The 15,965-nt window shown below is 42.5% G+C and overlaps 1 protein-coding gene across 5 annotated transcripts in view; it reads left to right on the top strand.

The window, feature by feature from the left end:
* The window catches only part of SEMA5B (semaphorin 5B), a 266,971-nt gene that overhangs the window by 139,337 nt on the left and 111,669 nt on the right, over positions 1-15,965 (top strand). For all 5 annotated transcript variants that reach the window (XM_036386655.2, XM_036386657.2, XM_036386654.2 and 2 more), the window contains one exon: positions 10,505-10,604. In XM_036386655.2, coding sequence (XP_036242548.1) covers positions 10,505-10,604 — 100 coding nt within the window. The remainder of the gene's footprint in view (positions 1-10,504; positions 10,605-15,965) is intronic.

Below are 15,965 nucleotides of genomic sequence, written 5' to 3'. Positions count from 1 at the left end.
TCTTCCTTCCTATATAAGGTTTGTTATTTCAAGAGCCAGAGCCATGAGGGATGTGCACTCATGTTTGCAATAGCTGCAGAGTGTTTGGCTTCATCTTGTTTACCATGTGCTTAAAACTTTGCAAACTCATCAGTGCTATGTGAATCATTTGGATGTTCACAACTTCACTGGAAATGAGTTGTAGACAGGTTTCCACTTGCAGTTCTTTCCATTATTTATTTCTCATTAATTTCATCCATTAAATCAGTATGCTCAGGAAAAAGTATGATAACTTCTCTGTTCTGTCTCTCAGGACTTTTTCCCCTGGGTCATGGCAGTTAGGGTAAACTGGAAGAACATAATTTGTCCCTGCTTTAATAATTGCAGCCTGCCTACATCCATAAAAACACTTCAGCTGATCCCATATGGAGGCACAGGACAGAGGTGGACTTGGTTATATAGCTTAGATCTCCTCAGGACTGCAAATCTCAGCTTTGAAGACTGTACCATCATGGCCAGTGTGAGTTCTCAATGCATGGCATGTGATCCATTGTCTAATTCTCAATCTCTCCTAGATGCAGACAAGTTGCTCTGTCTCTCGCTTCAGGTTTTCGAAGTGATTTAGTTTGGGAGTTTACTTCAGACTGTCTGTAATTATTACCTCCTACCAGATAAATGTGATTCAGGTGACTTGAATGTAGCTTGCTATGCATTTTCTCAATATTTTATTTCTTTAAACAACATTTTATTGAAATGTGTCCAGCTTCAAACACTGAAACCTGTGGGGAGCAGCTAAATGTTTTCTTGTATTGAAAGCAAAAGCTATTTTAACTTTGTGGGCTGCAGGATAATAAGGTATGATTTATTTGTGTAGAAAGTTCTTGACATTTCACCAAACACTCCCACTATTGTTGAATTGGTCACTAATACATTATTCCCTTTACTGTATACTGATGGGAAAAAAGCACATTAGCATTCATCAACTCCAAAGGCCAGCTGGGAAAGCCCCACAGGAAATTCTGGTCAAGACATATACTTTTCTCAAGCAAGTGAGATTTTGACAATCCAAACCAAAATTTTAGTTAAAGAAGGATGAAGATTGTGAGGTGAAGTATTAGAGGTGTATGTAAGCATTAAGGGAAGGGACCATAAATTATGGGAGAGTTGTCTTCTAGCTCATAGCCTTGCTGCTCTTGGTTCTCCATGCAGGGAGCCCAAACATTAACTAATGATGGAGTTTCAACTGGAAACTGGTGGCATCCTGTGGATGCTTCTGAATATTTGACCTTCAGTGCATTTCAGTATGGATTTTGTTTCCATTAAGCAAAGCTTGTAGCAATTTTACTTTTAATCTTGGAAAACAGAACTGTGACAAATGGAAACTAGAACTATCTTATTTAGATTTGATTTAGAATTTGTTTGAAAATTATGGCTGATAAAGCCATAAATATACAGTAGTTAGGGAAATAATTGCTCTCAGGCAAAACTTCAGAAAATTACACCAAACCGCTCTCAATATATTTTTTATTCCAAAATAATAATTGTAATAGTAATTATGCTAGTTCTTTAAGACTTCCTCATTAATGATGTCCAAGGCACTTCACAAATAATAGCAATGAGATTTGATTGAAAAAATTACTCAGTGTGCTGTTTCTTGGGACCTCAGGAAGATAGTGAGGGTTGGAAGAATGCCCTTCACTCACAAAATGCTTTAGATGGAATGAATCATGAGAAGCAGGAGAGAAAAGAAAGACTTTGCAGTGAAGATTCAGGAAGTGAAGTGATCAAGTAACTTAACGTATGGGAGTGAGGGAAAGTAAAAGTTTAAAGAGGTACAACAGCTCAAGGGAAGGAGCAGCCTGTGACCATGAGCGGTGGTGTTGATGAGAGAGAGGCATCCTCAGCAGCAGGACTGAGTAGACTCAGAGTGTGGAGGAACAGGCACTCAGGCCACCATTCTGCATGGACCAAGGCCATGAAAAACTCCTGTGAGCAACAGAGTAGCTGATTGATATTTTCCAGAGGTACCACTGGTGTAACTGAGGCTAACAGCAGCATGTGCCTGGTCCTGTCTTTGGCACAGGGGCTGGATCCAGGACATAGAGATGGGCAGCCTTTTTTTTGGATTTTGGGCACACATCAGAGAAAAAGAACAGGGTGGAAATCTAAAGTGAAGTGCTTATCTTCTTTTTCTGTGGTTCAATGCAAACAAAGACATCCCTTGGAGAGACCTCATTTTCAATTTCAAATATTACTTAATATAGTTCCCTAACTGAACAAGTTTGTGATACAGCAGTGGTACAGCAGACCTCATTTATTTAGCACATCTGTTTCTGGTGAGTGTTAATGTAGCACATTCTCCTAAAACCTTCCATTCAAGGATGGCATTATGCTTTGATAAAGTTCCCTTTAGTACTAGCAATCTCATAAGAAATATTCTTGTTTTATCATACAGGGTTCACCCTGGAAAGCCCACAGATAGTGTCATCTCAGTCAGGTTCTGAATATATACTTTTCTTGAAGCCAGTGGGGTTGTTTATTATTAGCCAGTTTCCAATTTAAAACACTGATTCTTATGAGAACAGCCTAATTTCAAAAGTCTTTCAGGAATTTACAGCCTGTGCTCTCCTTCTTTGCTCTAACTGCCTCATGGTGGGAGTTTTGTCTACAGAAGACAAGAGTCCTCATAGGCCTGGCAGCTACACAGCACAAACTGTGCATTAAACCGGGCATCTCCAGTTCAGTCTTTGGTTAGCCAGCAAAGAGGATCACCTTCTGCTTCAGATGTTCACCACAATCAGACACTTCTGCTTCTGTGGCAGATCTGGCTACCTGCAGGAAAAATTCAAGGAGAGTTTAGCCCTGCTTTCTCTGCCTTCTCCTACCTTTTCACTAGTGAAAATGGTTGTCCTGAGCACCACCTCTGCTGGCACAAGTGCCTGATTTAGACATGTAGCCATAAGGATAGTGAAAAAAAATTGCCTTCAAGTGTGGAGGAGAGAGACTGAAGGATTCTTGAATAATGACAAAGAGGTGTTGATTTTTTTTCCCTATCAGACTGCAGTGGTTGTAGAGGCCAGGATGCAGGTTGCTTTCTTGTCTGAAGAGAGGGATTATACTGATCAGAATGTCATAGGAAGCTGCAAGTGATGCATGAGCACTCAATCTTTCTCAGCGAGGGAGATTGCGTGACAGCTGCAGGACTTGTCTCAGTAAACAACAGATCACAATACTTAAACACTCTGCAACATCCTCAGGAGAACAAGAAGTCTTTGGGTTTGCTCACAGTGGGGCTGTGTGGGGCACTGCTCAGCCGAGTTTCACCAGCTGGTGGTGGGGTGCAGGGCTATGGCCACATGACACAGTGCAGTGCTCTGTGAGGTTGCAGGCAAGGCTCTTGAGACTCTTGAGGAGAGGAAGAAGTGTCAGGGTGGTGCTTGTCCCATCTGGCAGCCAGATGAGGAAAGCCAAATCTATTCTTTCCATACAGTCCTGTGCTATGTGGGCACACGCCTTTGGTCCTGTAAATCTCAGGCAGGGCAAACGGACACGCTTATGTCTCATGGACACACATCCAGATCCACCACTCTTGCAGCACTGTGGCATCCTCTCTTGTTCTTTATTGGCCACAAGGAACACAAGTGAAACAGAGAGGGATGAGACTGACCTCTGTGATGGAACGGAACTGCTGCATAATGTAGAAATGTGCCAGATTGCGAATGTAAATTGCAGTCCTTCAATATCCTTCTTTGAGGTGGCCCCAGGACAATTTACCAGCATACTGTCCCATACTGGAAGTGAGCACTCGTTCATGTTTACTATTTACTGTTTTCTTTATCTGGGATTGAATCCCTGAGTTCTTCCTCATATATTGGTGTGTTTTGCCATCTGTTCCATATTAATAATAAAAAGTAAATAAACAAGCAGTTATAATTGTACTTTTGCAAAAATTTGGTTTGAACTGAATTATTTATTCTTCATATTGAAACAATTTAGCAACATTTGTTTTGAAGAAACAATTAAAATTTAGGAAATAAAGAGTCAAAATGCTTGGTATGCAATATGCAATACTTAGTGCCTCCTGTACATCACATGCATTACCAATAATTACACGTTGATGCACCAGCCAGTATCCCTAAACCCATTTAACAATTGGAACCACTGAGACACTAAATAGTTTCATGATTTGCTCAAGACAGAGAACTCCTGTGTCAGTGCTATTGGGCTCTTGGGACCATGCCTACATCTCCAGCTGTCATCTCTTGGGGTGGAAGAAGCTCAGCAAGATCTGTTCAGAGAGAAGCTGTAGACATTAAGGGAAAAGGCATAAAATCATCCAGATCTTTAAATTTTACTATGTTTGTTGTGATTCCTATGGCTCTGTGGAGGCAAGACCTGAGTCTTTGGTTTGGGGATTTTTTTTCCTTCAGGATGATAAAAAACAGAGCCTTTTCTTCTGTGCTGTTCTATTCCTTGGTAGCTGAGGAACAGGACTGTTCCTTCTTTTACAAGACCAAGAGAAAAAAGTCTTATTCTTTATTTTCCCCATCATCTCCTATCCACATATTCTGGGACAGTTTGGAGAGGGACATTAGCAACTCTTGCTTCTTGGATCTCTTGGAAAAGGAATGGCTCACTGCAAGCTGCTATCACAGTGGCTCACAGGCCGCTCATGGGTTAGTTCATTGCTCTTTCATTTGAGAAGGGGCTTTGTAGTTGGTCAAGACAGGAAAAATTGTTTGAGTGGGCAGGAAATGAGGTAGAAACAGGTCTAGAAGGTGAAGACTGCTAGGAAAGAAAGCAGGAATAGGAGGAGAGGTGAATATGGTGTCAGAAGGGTAAACTGAATGAAACCATGAAACTGAGACAGGTGGAAGAACATCTGAGTTGGGTTTAGGTATTGAGGGGAGAGAGAAGGAAACTGCTGGTTTGGCCCATTTTGTAGCAGGGCATGTTTTCTGTCAACCGCCTTCTAAGTCCTCAGAGCTGTGAGTGGAGATCAGAGATTTGAGAAGACAATGACACTGGAAATTGCAGCAGTTGGGATGAGGACATATTTAATGTACAATTAAAGATTTCAATGGATCAGGTTTAAAGAAAGAAAGAAAGAATACCAGCAATGAGGTGGAGGTGGTGATGGGAAGACAAGACAGAAGGGTGATATGTATGTGTAGGAGGACTTCTGGGGTAAAGCCAGATTGAGTTTTTGGCCTCATAAGTAAAGTTGAGCTCTGAGTGCTGACACATTTGTTTGCTCAGCTCTGCCCATACAGCAAAAGATTTCTCCCTCCCCTGATAAATTTGTTAAGTTGTGGAGTGGTTTTGCATTGTGGAGGCTACTCTTAAAACTCAGCATGGAGTTGGAGTAAAAGTTAATGTCCAAAGTCTATTGCACTAACCTGTGGTGTGACCTACAACTGAGAGCTAAAATTTAAAATGAAGCTGATATTAAAATATGATTCATTGTCAGTCCAATAAAGATAATGCTGTAATTTCATTGGAACCTCTATGCATTCTTGGAAATGTCCACACTTGCAGCATTTGAGAAGACAGGTGATAGCATGGCTGGGTAATTATTATCTTTCTCAGCTTTGGTTACAGCCTTTTTTGCCTTGTCTCTGATGGGTCTGGTCAGGGGCCCACACACAATGGAAACTGTGGCCTCAGTCTTAGCAGGCAACTGTCTACTTCATGGAAAAGCTGTGAATACGGAGGATAATTGAAGCAGAGGATGGTCTGAGATGGTAGGTCTGATTCTGAAAAGGGGACATTTCATCAGTCTGTACCAAGAAGAGAGCCTGAGGCCTTTCCTTGTTTTACAATATGATTTGCATCTCTTGGTCATGGTTCAAATCCAATACTGAGAGTCCTCCAGCCTAGTGGGTGGTCTGAAATAAAACTGAGTGGTTTAATCACTATACATCATCTGCCCTGTGCCAAGGGTGAAGCAAACCAAAAGGGGATATTGTACAAGTTACAGGAATCATGGCTGTCATCTAAGCTTTGCCAGGAGTGCTCCAATACTCACACAGTAATTAAGCATGTCCTGAACTAGTAAGCTGAGTTAAGAGAACTTAGAAGAGACCATGCTGCGGCAGTAAGGGAAGCATTCAATGTGTGATCAAGTTAGCACTGCACAAAAGTAGGTCTGAGTATCTGCAGAACAGTTACTCCTTTATTGCCCTTGAGTCTGACAGGTCCAAAGTGCTGTGTATGCTCGACTTCATTGCACAAACTTTTACTATTGAATCAGCCTGTTTTACAGAGCCTTACATAAGGTATGGGATTCAGGTAATCTTTTCTGGAATGGGGACCCTCTGAAATTATCTCTCATAAGGTCTTTTTATAATTTCTTTGAAGATTTTCTGTGTAGTCCTAGGATAGGAGCATGGTTAGTCTGTGCTGGTGGGTATACCCTTATTTTACACAAAGAATCCTGGGTCCTGTTGAGTTTAGTTTCTTTTGCTTCAAATAGGAGATCCTTGCTGAGAATTATTTTGCAAGACCTGTTGTTGAATAGCACTGTGGGTAGCCACTCCATGCACCTACAATGGCTTTGCAATTTTAAGGCATGGTCATTTAACATCTCTGCTCTTGTGCGATGTGTGCTGGACACTCAAAGCTGTTACAGCCTGCTGGGGATGGGAGTGACACGGGGCTTAAGTGAGATGAAGCAGTGAATGCTGCCCTTCAGACAGGGAAGCCTCAGTTCAGTCTTTACATATTTCCTTCGTCCAAAACACAGAGTGAGGGTGAGGTGAGGTGCAGTTGCTTTTGACATCAAGACTCAAGTATTACCAGGTTTACCATATCTTTAGAAGGTGATCCAAAAACCATCAAACTCAGCAGAAAACTGCCAATGATTTGGAAAGCTTCTGGATCAGGCCCTTAAACCCAGCTCCTGCAAATTGGCTTGCTGTGCTTTGTGCTGCTGAGTAATCCTGGTCCCAGCCCTGTGCTCTCAGGAAGTCAGAGCAGAGCAGTGTGCTGGAGGCTGCAGGGACTACCCTCTGAAATGGCAGAGACCCTCTTTTCACCCTGCCTTAGGCTTGCAGAATAGCTGAGCACTGCTGTGCCTGCAGACTTACATTTCCTTCAAAACTTTTGTCTTTGCAGCTAGATACCTGAGCCCCCTTGAGCTGTAGAGGGACTCGTGGGGCTTTCGAGGTTCTGAATCAGATATCTGGAGATGGATGGTGTTGGAAACTATTAAACTTTTGTTCATTAGTTTTCATGTGGAGGAAGTGAGAGCACAGATCTTTAACCCCCTGGAAATGATTAGAGACAAGAAACACAAAGGAGGCCTTGATGAACATTTTGCCCCTAAGCCATGTGGTTCCAAGTTTTCCGTCTCCTGCTGCCGACATGCAAAGCCAGAGCCTTGGTTTTTAATTTTTCATACTGTTTTTAAACAGATACTTTTGCAAATGTAAACATACCCCAGCACTGAAGGTTTCCAGACAAATTAAAGAGTCAGCACTGGAAAAATCAACCTTCAGAAGAAGGTCAAATACAAGCAATCTCTGGAGTTCATTGGGTCCATATGTGTAAACTTCAGCTAATATGGAGTGGACCTAGGGCAGCATTTACCTTGAAGTACTGATTTAGTTTCAGAGTGAAGTTGAAAATGTTTTTAGGGATGCCTGTGATCTGAGCAGTAGATTTGAATGTGTTGAATGAAAAAAGATCCATGTCCTGATTCTTGGTTGTAGTTGCATTCCCTCTTAACAAGAAGAAAAAAGTTTGGGAAGGAAAATGTGCCATTTGGCATTAATTCTGACGACTTGCATTTATACATTGTTATGTGGGACCATGCTGGGTTTAATAATCTCCAACTACATGCCTATAAAAGCTTAATTTTGCTATGAGGATGCGTGCCTTTCAGCCTTTAATTTAATAACTGGGAAGGGTTTCTTTATAAGTTGTACCACCTGCAGTACTAATAGAAATCAAGACAGTGCCTGTTATTTCTTGGGCTTGATTGACATTTGAGCCAACTTGGAAAGATTCAAGCAAACTACTGCCTTTAATTTTTATAAAATTATTTTTACCTGTAGTTTGTCAGAGCTTGCCATTAAAAGGAAGCACTGATGAGTGTACCTCTCTGAAGTGATGAACTTTTGCTTAGAGCAGCAGATGAAGAAATATTCTTCCTGCTACTGCACTGTAATAGTGGGTTAGTTAGTAGGAAAGAGTCAGTAAAAGAGGAGGTAAAATGACAAGAGAAATTATGGCCTAAAAGCAGGATCCTTAAAAGGTATCATCATTATGTAGCAATTCTCTAATCCTACCCCTATCACCAAGAGAAATGCCAGAAGATCTGCAGCACGTCAGCCAGCTAACCTGCCTGAAAGGTGTTATTGTTGCTGGTTCTGCTACTTGGCTCAGAAATGTCTCTGCAGCTAAAGAGCTACAGAAAAAGAAGTCAGAGTCCCATTAGGAGAATGCCAGAGGTGAATCTGCAGTGCCTCCCTGGTGCTAGTACATCATTAAGGGTCCCAGAGGAGTGTAGGAGGATGCTTGAAGGTTAGAGGAGTTATTCCTTAACTCATGCCTTTTCATTGAAGAGCAGAGGAGGTACACGTGTTGTGTGTGCTTACATAGTGTGACAGGAATGCTGAGAAGGGCTGAAACCCTTCAGCCCCAGCAGCAGAGTTTTTATTATTGTGAGGATGGAGGTCTCACTGTTGGAGGGGCCCTGGCAGTGTCCAGTTAGGCAGGGCATGGGGCCAGGCCAGATGGTGTCCAGCTCTGTGGTGAGGGACTATAGGAGCTGTTTTGAAACATGGTGGTGTTCGGGGCAGAGGCAGAAGCTCCATGTCAAGGTCCTGCTTTGGAAAGAGAGGCAGGCCATGTAGACTTCTTACATATGTTTTCTTGAGGTTTCAATAACTTAAGGGCTTGATTAAGGTTCATCCATCCCTGGAGGGAGAAAGGACTTGAAATTGCACCACAAAAATTCCTACCTCAAAGGTTTCAAACCATTGCACATCTGTAATCCTGTGAAGCATGCCAAGACACCACAGGCCTTAGTGAGATCCCTCATCAGCATTGTCGTCTCACCCTGTGGAAAGGGATACTAATGCCTGCAACAAAGTGTTCGAACCTGACTGCCTTCAGTGAGACTTTTCCATTTATCTTTGGGGATATAAAATGGAAGTGGAACATATTTTTTTCAGAGCTCTCTTGAACTGGTCTAAACTGCATCATTATTGTTATGAGTCATCAGGTCATTGGCCTGTGTAGTGGTATCCTGTTGGCATGAGACCAGAAGATATTACCTTCCATGCTGAGCCTCCTGGATCTTCAACAACCAGTCCTTGAATGAGGCAGGGCTACTTGTCAACAGGTCACAGAGGGATTAGAGTAATACTGATTTGGTCTCATCTGTGCCTTGCCCTCTGAGGTATTTGGTATTCTCTGTGTATTTTACAGCCAGAGTAGTTAACAAAATAAATTCTCAAGAAAAGTCCTCACAGTAAAGCAGGATGACTTTCTGAAAGACATATTTAAATCTATTCCCAGTTATTTTGTGCAATAAAGGTGTAAGGTGGGAAATTGAAATTCTGTGATCTGTAGTATACACAAGGTCAAAGTTGGTGGTGGTATTGAAAGATAGGATGCAGTGAATGCCCTACCATCATGCCTGAGGGTACCCTAAAAGTAGTAATTCACATTTTTTCTTTTAAAACATGTGTATTATTATTATTTTTTTTTTACAACAGGACTTCCTACCCTAGATTGCTCAGTTGATGTTAACAGATGTAACTTCTAAAAGAGCTTTGTCTCTCTGAGCAAAGCATAGCCAGATCTATTGCTTTGCATTTAACCTGTGTGATTGCATTTTGGATAGTTGCCTAGATGGGCAAATCCAAAGCAGTTGATAAAGTCAGTCTCAAGCTTTTGCAATTGCTCAGCCACAAAGATGCTGTGATGACACCCAACATCCCACCATGTAAAAATGAAGGAAGGATTTAGCTGATAGGCTGTGAAATGCTAGGTAAAGTGAAACAGAACAGAACCTAAGACCTGAAAGAGAAGTCAAAATCTGTCATTGAAGCTGCCAGGTCTTGAGTGCAGATCACTAGTATTCTCTAACTTGATTCTTCATCATTTGGCACAACCTTCTCTTTCTGGCAGGCAGCAGTTTCCCTTTGATTAGCACAGAAGGCAAGGCTGGGGAAGTGTTATGGCAGGCAGCCTCATCCCTTTACACCACTTAATCCTGACACTGAAGATGTTTCCTCAGTTTTAACCTAGTAAAATTGAGCTGCTGTTGTCTCTGAAACCAATACTGACACTCCATTGTGGATGTGATAATAACTGCTGAGACGGCCTTGTGTTTATGTGTGGGTTTTTTGTACGTTCTGCCGAGAATCAGAATAAATAGAAACCCTTTAAAGAGGTTATTAATTAGCCTTCCCTTGACAGATAACTCAGTAGGAAATCCATTAGTGGATGTCTGGGTGAACTCACTGCTTCTGGAGCAGCTTTACTGTTTTCTGCTTTCTCGTTTCCATTGCAGATCTGAAGCCCTGGGTGTCGAATTTCACCTATCCAGGTGTGCATGACTTTTCTCAGCTTGCACTGGATGCCAACAGGAACCAGCTCATTGTGGGAGCAAGGTAAAGATAATATTTTGATGAGTCTAGGGTTGCTGCTCAAGCTCCTTCCCTTCAGGTTCTGGCTTCAGAGGAGAGTGTGTATCCAGCTTATGCGGCCAGTTTTCCCCTCGAAAAGAAAGCTATAATTTATGTAGAGGGATTTAGACATCCAGTATAATTGCAAAGAAGAGAAAATTACTAGAATTAAAAAGAAAAAAAAAAGATGCTATCAAAATGACTGGTTAATGAAGCAGAATGCTGGCATCTCACTCAGTATTGTGAATGTTAGAAGAGCTACAGTAAATCATTCTGCATCATCCCTCTGCCAGCACAGAATTTGACTTTATTCTTTATTTGCCATGGCAAGACTTTTGCTTATCTACACACCTTTGAGTAAGTGATAGAGCCAAGGTAAATGGTTGCTTTCTTCTCTCTTAGAATCCACTTCAGAATCTGGTAGCTTCATCTGGCTGATGTAGTCAGATCCTCACCCAGTATGTTCTGGTGCAACTCTTTCTTCTGGCCCGCTGTATATAATTATCATATATTTTCCTTTATTTTTAAACATTATTTTTATTTAGGATGTCACAAGAAGAGAGGGGAAACACATAAGCACAGGCAAGGTCTTCTTACAAATTTAGAGCTGCATTTGTAATGGAGAAAAGAGCTGTGCTTCAGTGAAATAATATATGTCAAAAGTGGTTGAGTCACAAGTCCCAACAGCAACTATTTTTTATTTCATAATAAACAGATAAGACAAGCCAAAAAAACAAAAAGATACTAAGCATGGGCTAACAGATCAGTTAAAGTGTAACACTTAGAACATTGTGGTATCAGTCACTGCTCTTAACAAAAATTGGAGGGAGAGTGCTTTCTTCCCAGTGTATTCAGCAGTAGAGGACAGGGACATGAGGAACAGAGGTGGAAGAACTCATGGTACAAGCAAGAGAAAACAGCAAGATATGTAGCAGAAGGAGAGTTTTATGCTTCACAGAAACAAGTGAAGTGTGATTTAATATACATTTTCTGCCTGTATATGTGCAGTAAATAACAACACTTACCTTCCTGTAGCTGTTCAAATTGCCAGAGGCCCTCCTGCTTTTCATACAGAAACATTTTACTATTCAAGCTGAGGCTTTACTTGTGCTGGGATCTTTAACCAGAAATTATTAATATTTATTACTTCAGAGCAGCATTGCTTTGGGGATGGCTGTGAACAGTGCCTTCTGTCAGGCATTGCTCAGGCACGGTGCTCTGAGGAATTTGTGGTTTACATAATTGGGCTGCACGGCAGGTTTCCCCCACGCAGTTCCTCACCCCTCCCCAAACCCCACAGCACGTCCTGAAGGGACTCTCTGCCTCCCGGAGAGTCTGTACGAGCCTGGTTAGACAGGGGTACAACATCATCACAAACAGGGGAGTGACAGCAAAGCTGGCTTCCCACTGGAGGTACACTATATTGCAGGGTATAGCCTCATGAGGAAGCAGTGACAAGTATTTATAGAATTTGCTTGCAAAAGTCAGTTTTCATGAAGCACTACCCACCTGACTGGGAGACTGAAAGTTTCAGTGGTGCCGCACGGCTGCGCCCAGCGGTGCAGGGTACGTTTAATGAAGATGTCATTTCCTAGGGTGGTTTTTTTTGATTGGATACACATGCTTGGTGTGGAGAAATTGGGGAGAGCTGAACCCATTTCCTCATCTAAACTCCACCCTGTGGAAGGTGATCGGGAGAGATTCTTGAAAATGGGGTATGGATGGGGTCCTTGCTGCTGTACGGCTCTGGTTGCACTGAGCTCCTGCTGGAGCTGTGCCTGAGAAATGGGAAGGGGAAGTAAAGCCTTTTCTGTTCCCTCCTTCCCTGATAAATCCACACCTTGTTCTGGACTATTTTTAGGGGTGATTTTTTGAGTCATTAGTTGCTCGTGCACCATCTGCTTGAATTTGCAAATGAAACAATACCTCAAAGAGATAGGAGCTGTCTCTATCCATCTTTGCAGAGTGTAATTTATGAAACCTAAATTTAAATGTTAACCATGTTTAAATGTGCTGCTGTAGATCATATTAGTAGTAATGCCAGCTATTCTGGGGTTGTGGAAGGAGTTTGGGATCAGGGTGGCGTTTATAACTACTCCCACTTCTCAATTTCCTGGTTAACATCATTCTCTTAGATGATAGAGTTATAAATTATTTCAGCCTGCTTCTGTCTGTCTCTATTTAAAAGCAGTATGACCTCACCACAGCATCTCTTTGGCTTAGTTTGTCCTGTGTTTCAAAGCTTCATAGAAAATACTTCCTAGAAAACCCGGGGGTTCACAAGAGTTTTTGGTTTCAGGAATTGGACACAGCGTGACTGAAACTGTAAGAGGTATTCAGGGCATGCCATGCAGACAGGCAGCTAGAATAACATGAGGCTTGGATTTTTAATCTTTATCCTTATCTAAGAGCCCTCCTTGAATGACTGGTGCTGTCTGAGAGTAAACCAGAGGAGTTTGATAACTCCACTGCACCAAACACCTGCCAAGTTAAAAACCGAGAAACAAAAGAATTAGTTTCAAAAGCCCACCATGGTTTCTAAGCAACGTATTTACTCGTCACATCATTTGTAAAATCCAAACGCTTGAGAGAAAGGATATGAATAGTTTAGAACATTGTAAATCTACACTCCCTATATTATGAGTCACATTTCATTAAGTATAAAAACACACATTTCAAAAATTCATGACCTTCATTTTGACTCACAGTTCACATGTTTTGTTTTTGTTTTGGGTATAGTGTTAGTGTTTTAATGTACTGCTTTTCTTCTGTGAATGAGTGATTGTTTTGAAATATTTGCTGCTTTTTTTCAGCTCTTGAGCACAAGTGATTGCCATTCGAGCTTACTTTAATGGGAGGAAAACTATAATCTAGACCTCATTATTAGTGAGAAAAAAATTGAAAATACAGTCACAGTGATTTCACCTGTCTGTTGGAGAAGCTGTGCTCTGCTGTGTCACCTGTGCTGTAGGCAGGGTGCCCAGGCCCCAGGGAGTGTGAGTTTTGTGGAGGAGGGACATGGTATAGCTGTGACATTCCACCTCCTCAAGGAGCCTTACTCCTCGAGACTGTCTGATTGCTGGCTGGGCACAGACAGAAGCCAGTAAAGTGAAAGACCCTGCATGGAAGCAGGCCAAAAATCATACTTCACAAGAGCTCCCTGGTGAGGACAGCATAAAAGGTGTGAAGGAGGGTGGTTGAGACACCGTGTGACAATCTGGCACAACAGCAAGCTGAAGGGAAACATCTTGGACAACGGGAGGATGGCACCCAAACAAATGACTGTACAGTGAGTGGCTGGGAAGTCCTAAGGGAAATATTTGACTTTTCCCAGAAGGAAACTACAGGGGTGTGAGCTCAGGGCCATAGCCTGATGAGGCAGCTGATGTGAGCGGCAGGGCTACAAGGGTCAGCCATTTACAGTGAGTGGAGGTATTACTGAGGGAAACCAGCCAGAAAACATCATGGCCAGAAGCCCTCATAGTTCTGCCTGCCAAGAGGGCTGTCAGCTCCATCAGGAGATGGGAAAGGATCATCCCCCGTGGCTGTCACACAGGAAAGTGCTGCTCAGGAGCCCTTGTCACAACTGGCTGTTACCAACAAGAGCCCAGAGGTAGAGAGGAGGGAGCAAAAGCTGCATCAGGGACTCAGAACTGGCAGGTAACGTGCACATCATTATGGACTGCCAGACTTCTCAGCAATAAATGTAAAACTGCTTAGCTGCAGGTGATGCAAGTCTTGATGCTGGACAGAGGTGATTTTCATACTTGATTTAGAGCTGATCTGAATGTGCCTGTTACTGCCAAGTAGATAGGTGCAAGGGAGGAGATATCACAGAGTGATAGAAAGGCTTGGGTTAGTAGGGACCTTAAAGATCATCTAGTTCCAGCCTTCCCACCATGGACAAATATGGCACCCACTAGATCAGGTTTTTCAGGGCCCCACTAAAGCTGGCCTTGAACACTTCCAGGGATGGAGCATCAATATGGTTGGTTTGGGGGGCAGGGAAGGTGCTGTGTGAAATTTCAAGTGTTGTTTTAGGGGAAGCAGCCTAGGCACGCCCTTTTCTGACTATTATGCTTCTGGCTGTGTAAAAGCATTAAAAAAGGTCTGGATCATGTAGGCTTAGGAGCTGAAGGCTGTGTAGAATGACTGATGTCCCAAAAGAGTTCCTTCAAGTTGCAGCTTGCAGAAATATGGCAAATTGTAAATATATTCTAGGACCCTCAGCCAGCAGGTTTGGCACCCTGAGTTTATTGAAAGTCTCTGGTGTATGATTGATTATTCTGTCAGGAACCAGGTTACATGCAGATTTGTGGCTGAACATAGGCTCTTTCCTGCTTGTTTGGCAGAATGCTCCAGAGCACTGCAGTAAATTGCTCAAAACCTGTGCTTGTCAGAAAATATCACTCTTACCCTTGGGCACATTCAATCCTGTCCACATCTGGGCTGCCACTAAACCCTTAAGTCTCCATAGATAATGTCTAGGCAAAAAATATTTTGCAAACCAGGAAATTCAGTGGCAGCAGTTGGGTCAGAGTAGTTCCACAGATCCACAGAGTGTAAAATCTGTCAGCAATACTTTCTATTGCTAAATGATCAGGGCCCCTCACCAACATTTGTTCTCACAGGGCTTTAGTGAGGCAAGAAAGCACTAATAATTTCACACTATAGATGGGAATCCAACGCCAAGAGGGATTAAGAGCCACCTTGCCCTGTGAAAAGGCTGTGATATTGTGGCACATGAATGTGTAGCATATCTGAAAAGCAGTGCAGTACTGCACCTAACACAGCTACTCCTGCAGTGAGACTGCACTTTCTGAAGATACCAGTCAAGGTATGCACAACCTCAGTCTGCACTTCACTAATGTGGACAGAGCCAAAGTTCTTCTCTGGGCTCAGACAATCCATGGCAGAGGTGTAATTTGGACCCCTTACTCTTGTATTGGTATTTTAATCACTTGCTCTTAGCCTTGCTTCTCCAAAGATGCAAAGTGTTCATGAAAGCCTGTGAGTCCCATGCACTAACACTGGGAAAGTGTGACTTCAGCATGGCCAGACAAGTCAAGTCTCTTATAGCACAGGGAGACTCACATGCACACAAGTCAGCATTGGGCACATCCACATGGGCACAGCCAACAGCTATGTAGTCCACAGGCTTGCCCTGAAACAGGCAGGAGTGGTGTGCCATTGGTCCCTGTTAGCATCTGACTACAGGATTTTTCTCAGTACTTTTCTGAAGCAAATGGACTGAACCATTTCTGGTGGCTTTGGGCTTATTTTTGCACAGTCTTACGCCAGCTTTACCCCCTGCTAAGTCACATTGGGCTGAGAAATTACCTTGCC

Source organism: Molothrus ater, chromosome 7 (genome assembly GCF_012460135.2).
Source record: "Molothrus ater isolate BHLD 08-10-18 breed brown headed cowbird chromosome 7, BPBGC_Mater_1.1, whole genome shotgun sequence".
Taxonomy (NCBI): Eukaryota; Metazoa; Chordata; class Aves; order Passeriformes; family Icteridae; genus Molothrus; species Molothrus ater.
This window is presented reverse-complemented; position numbering and strand designations above follow the sequence as displayed.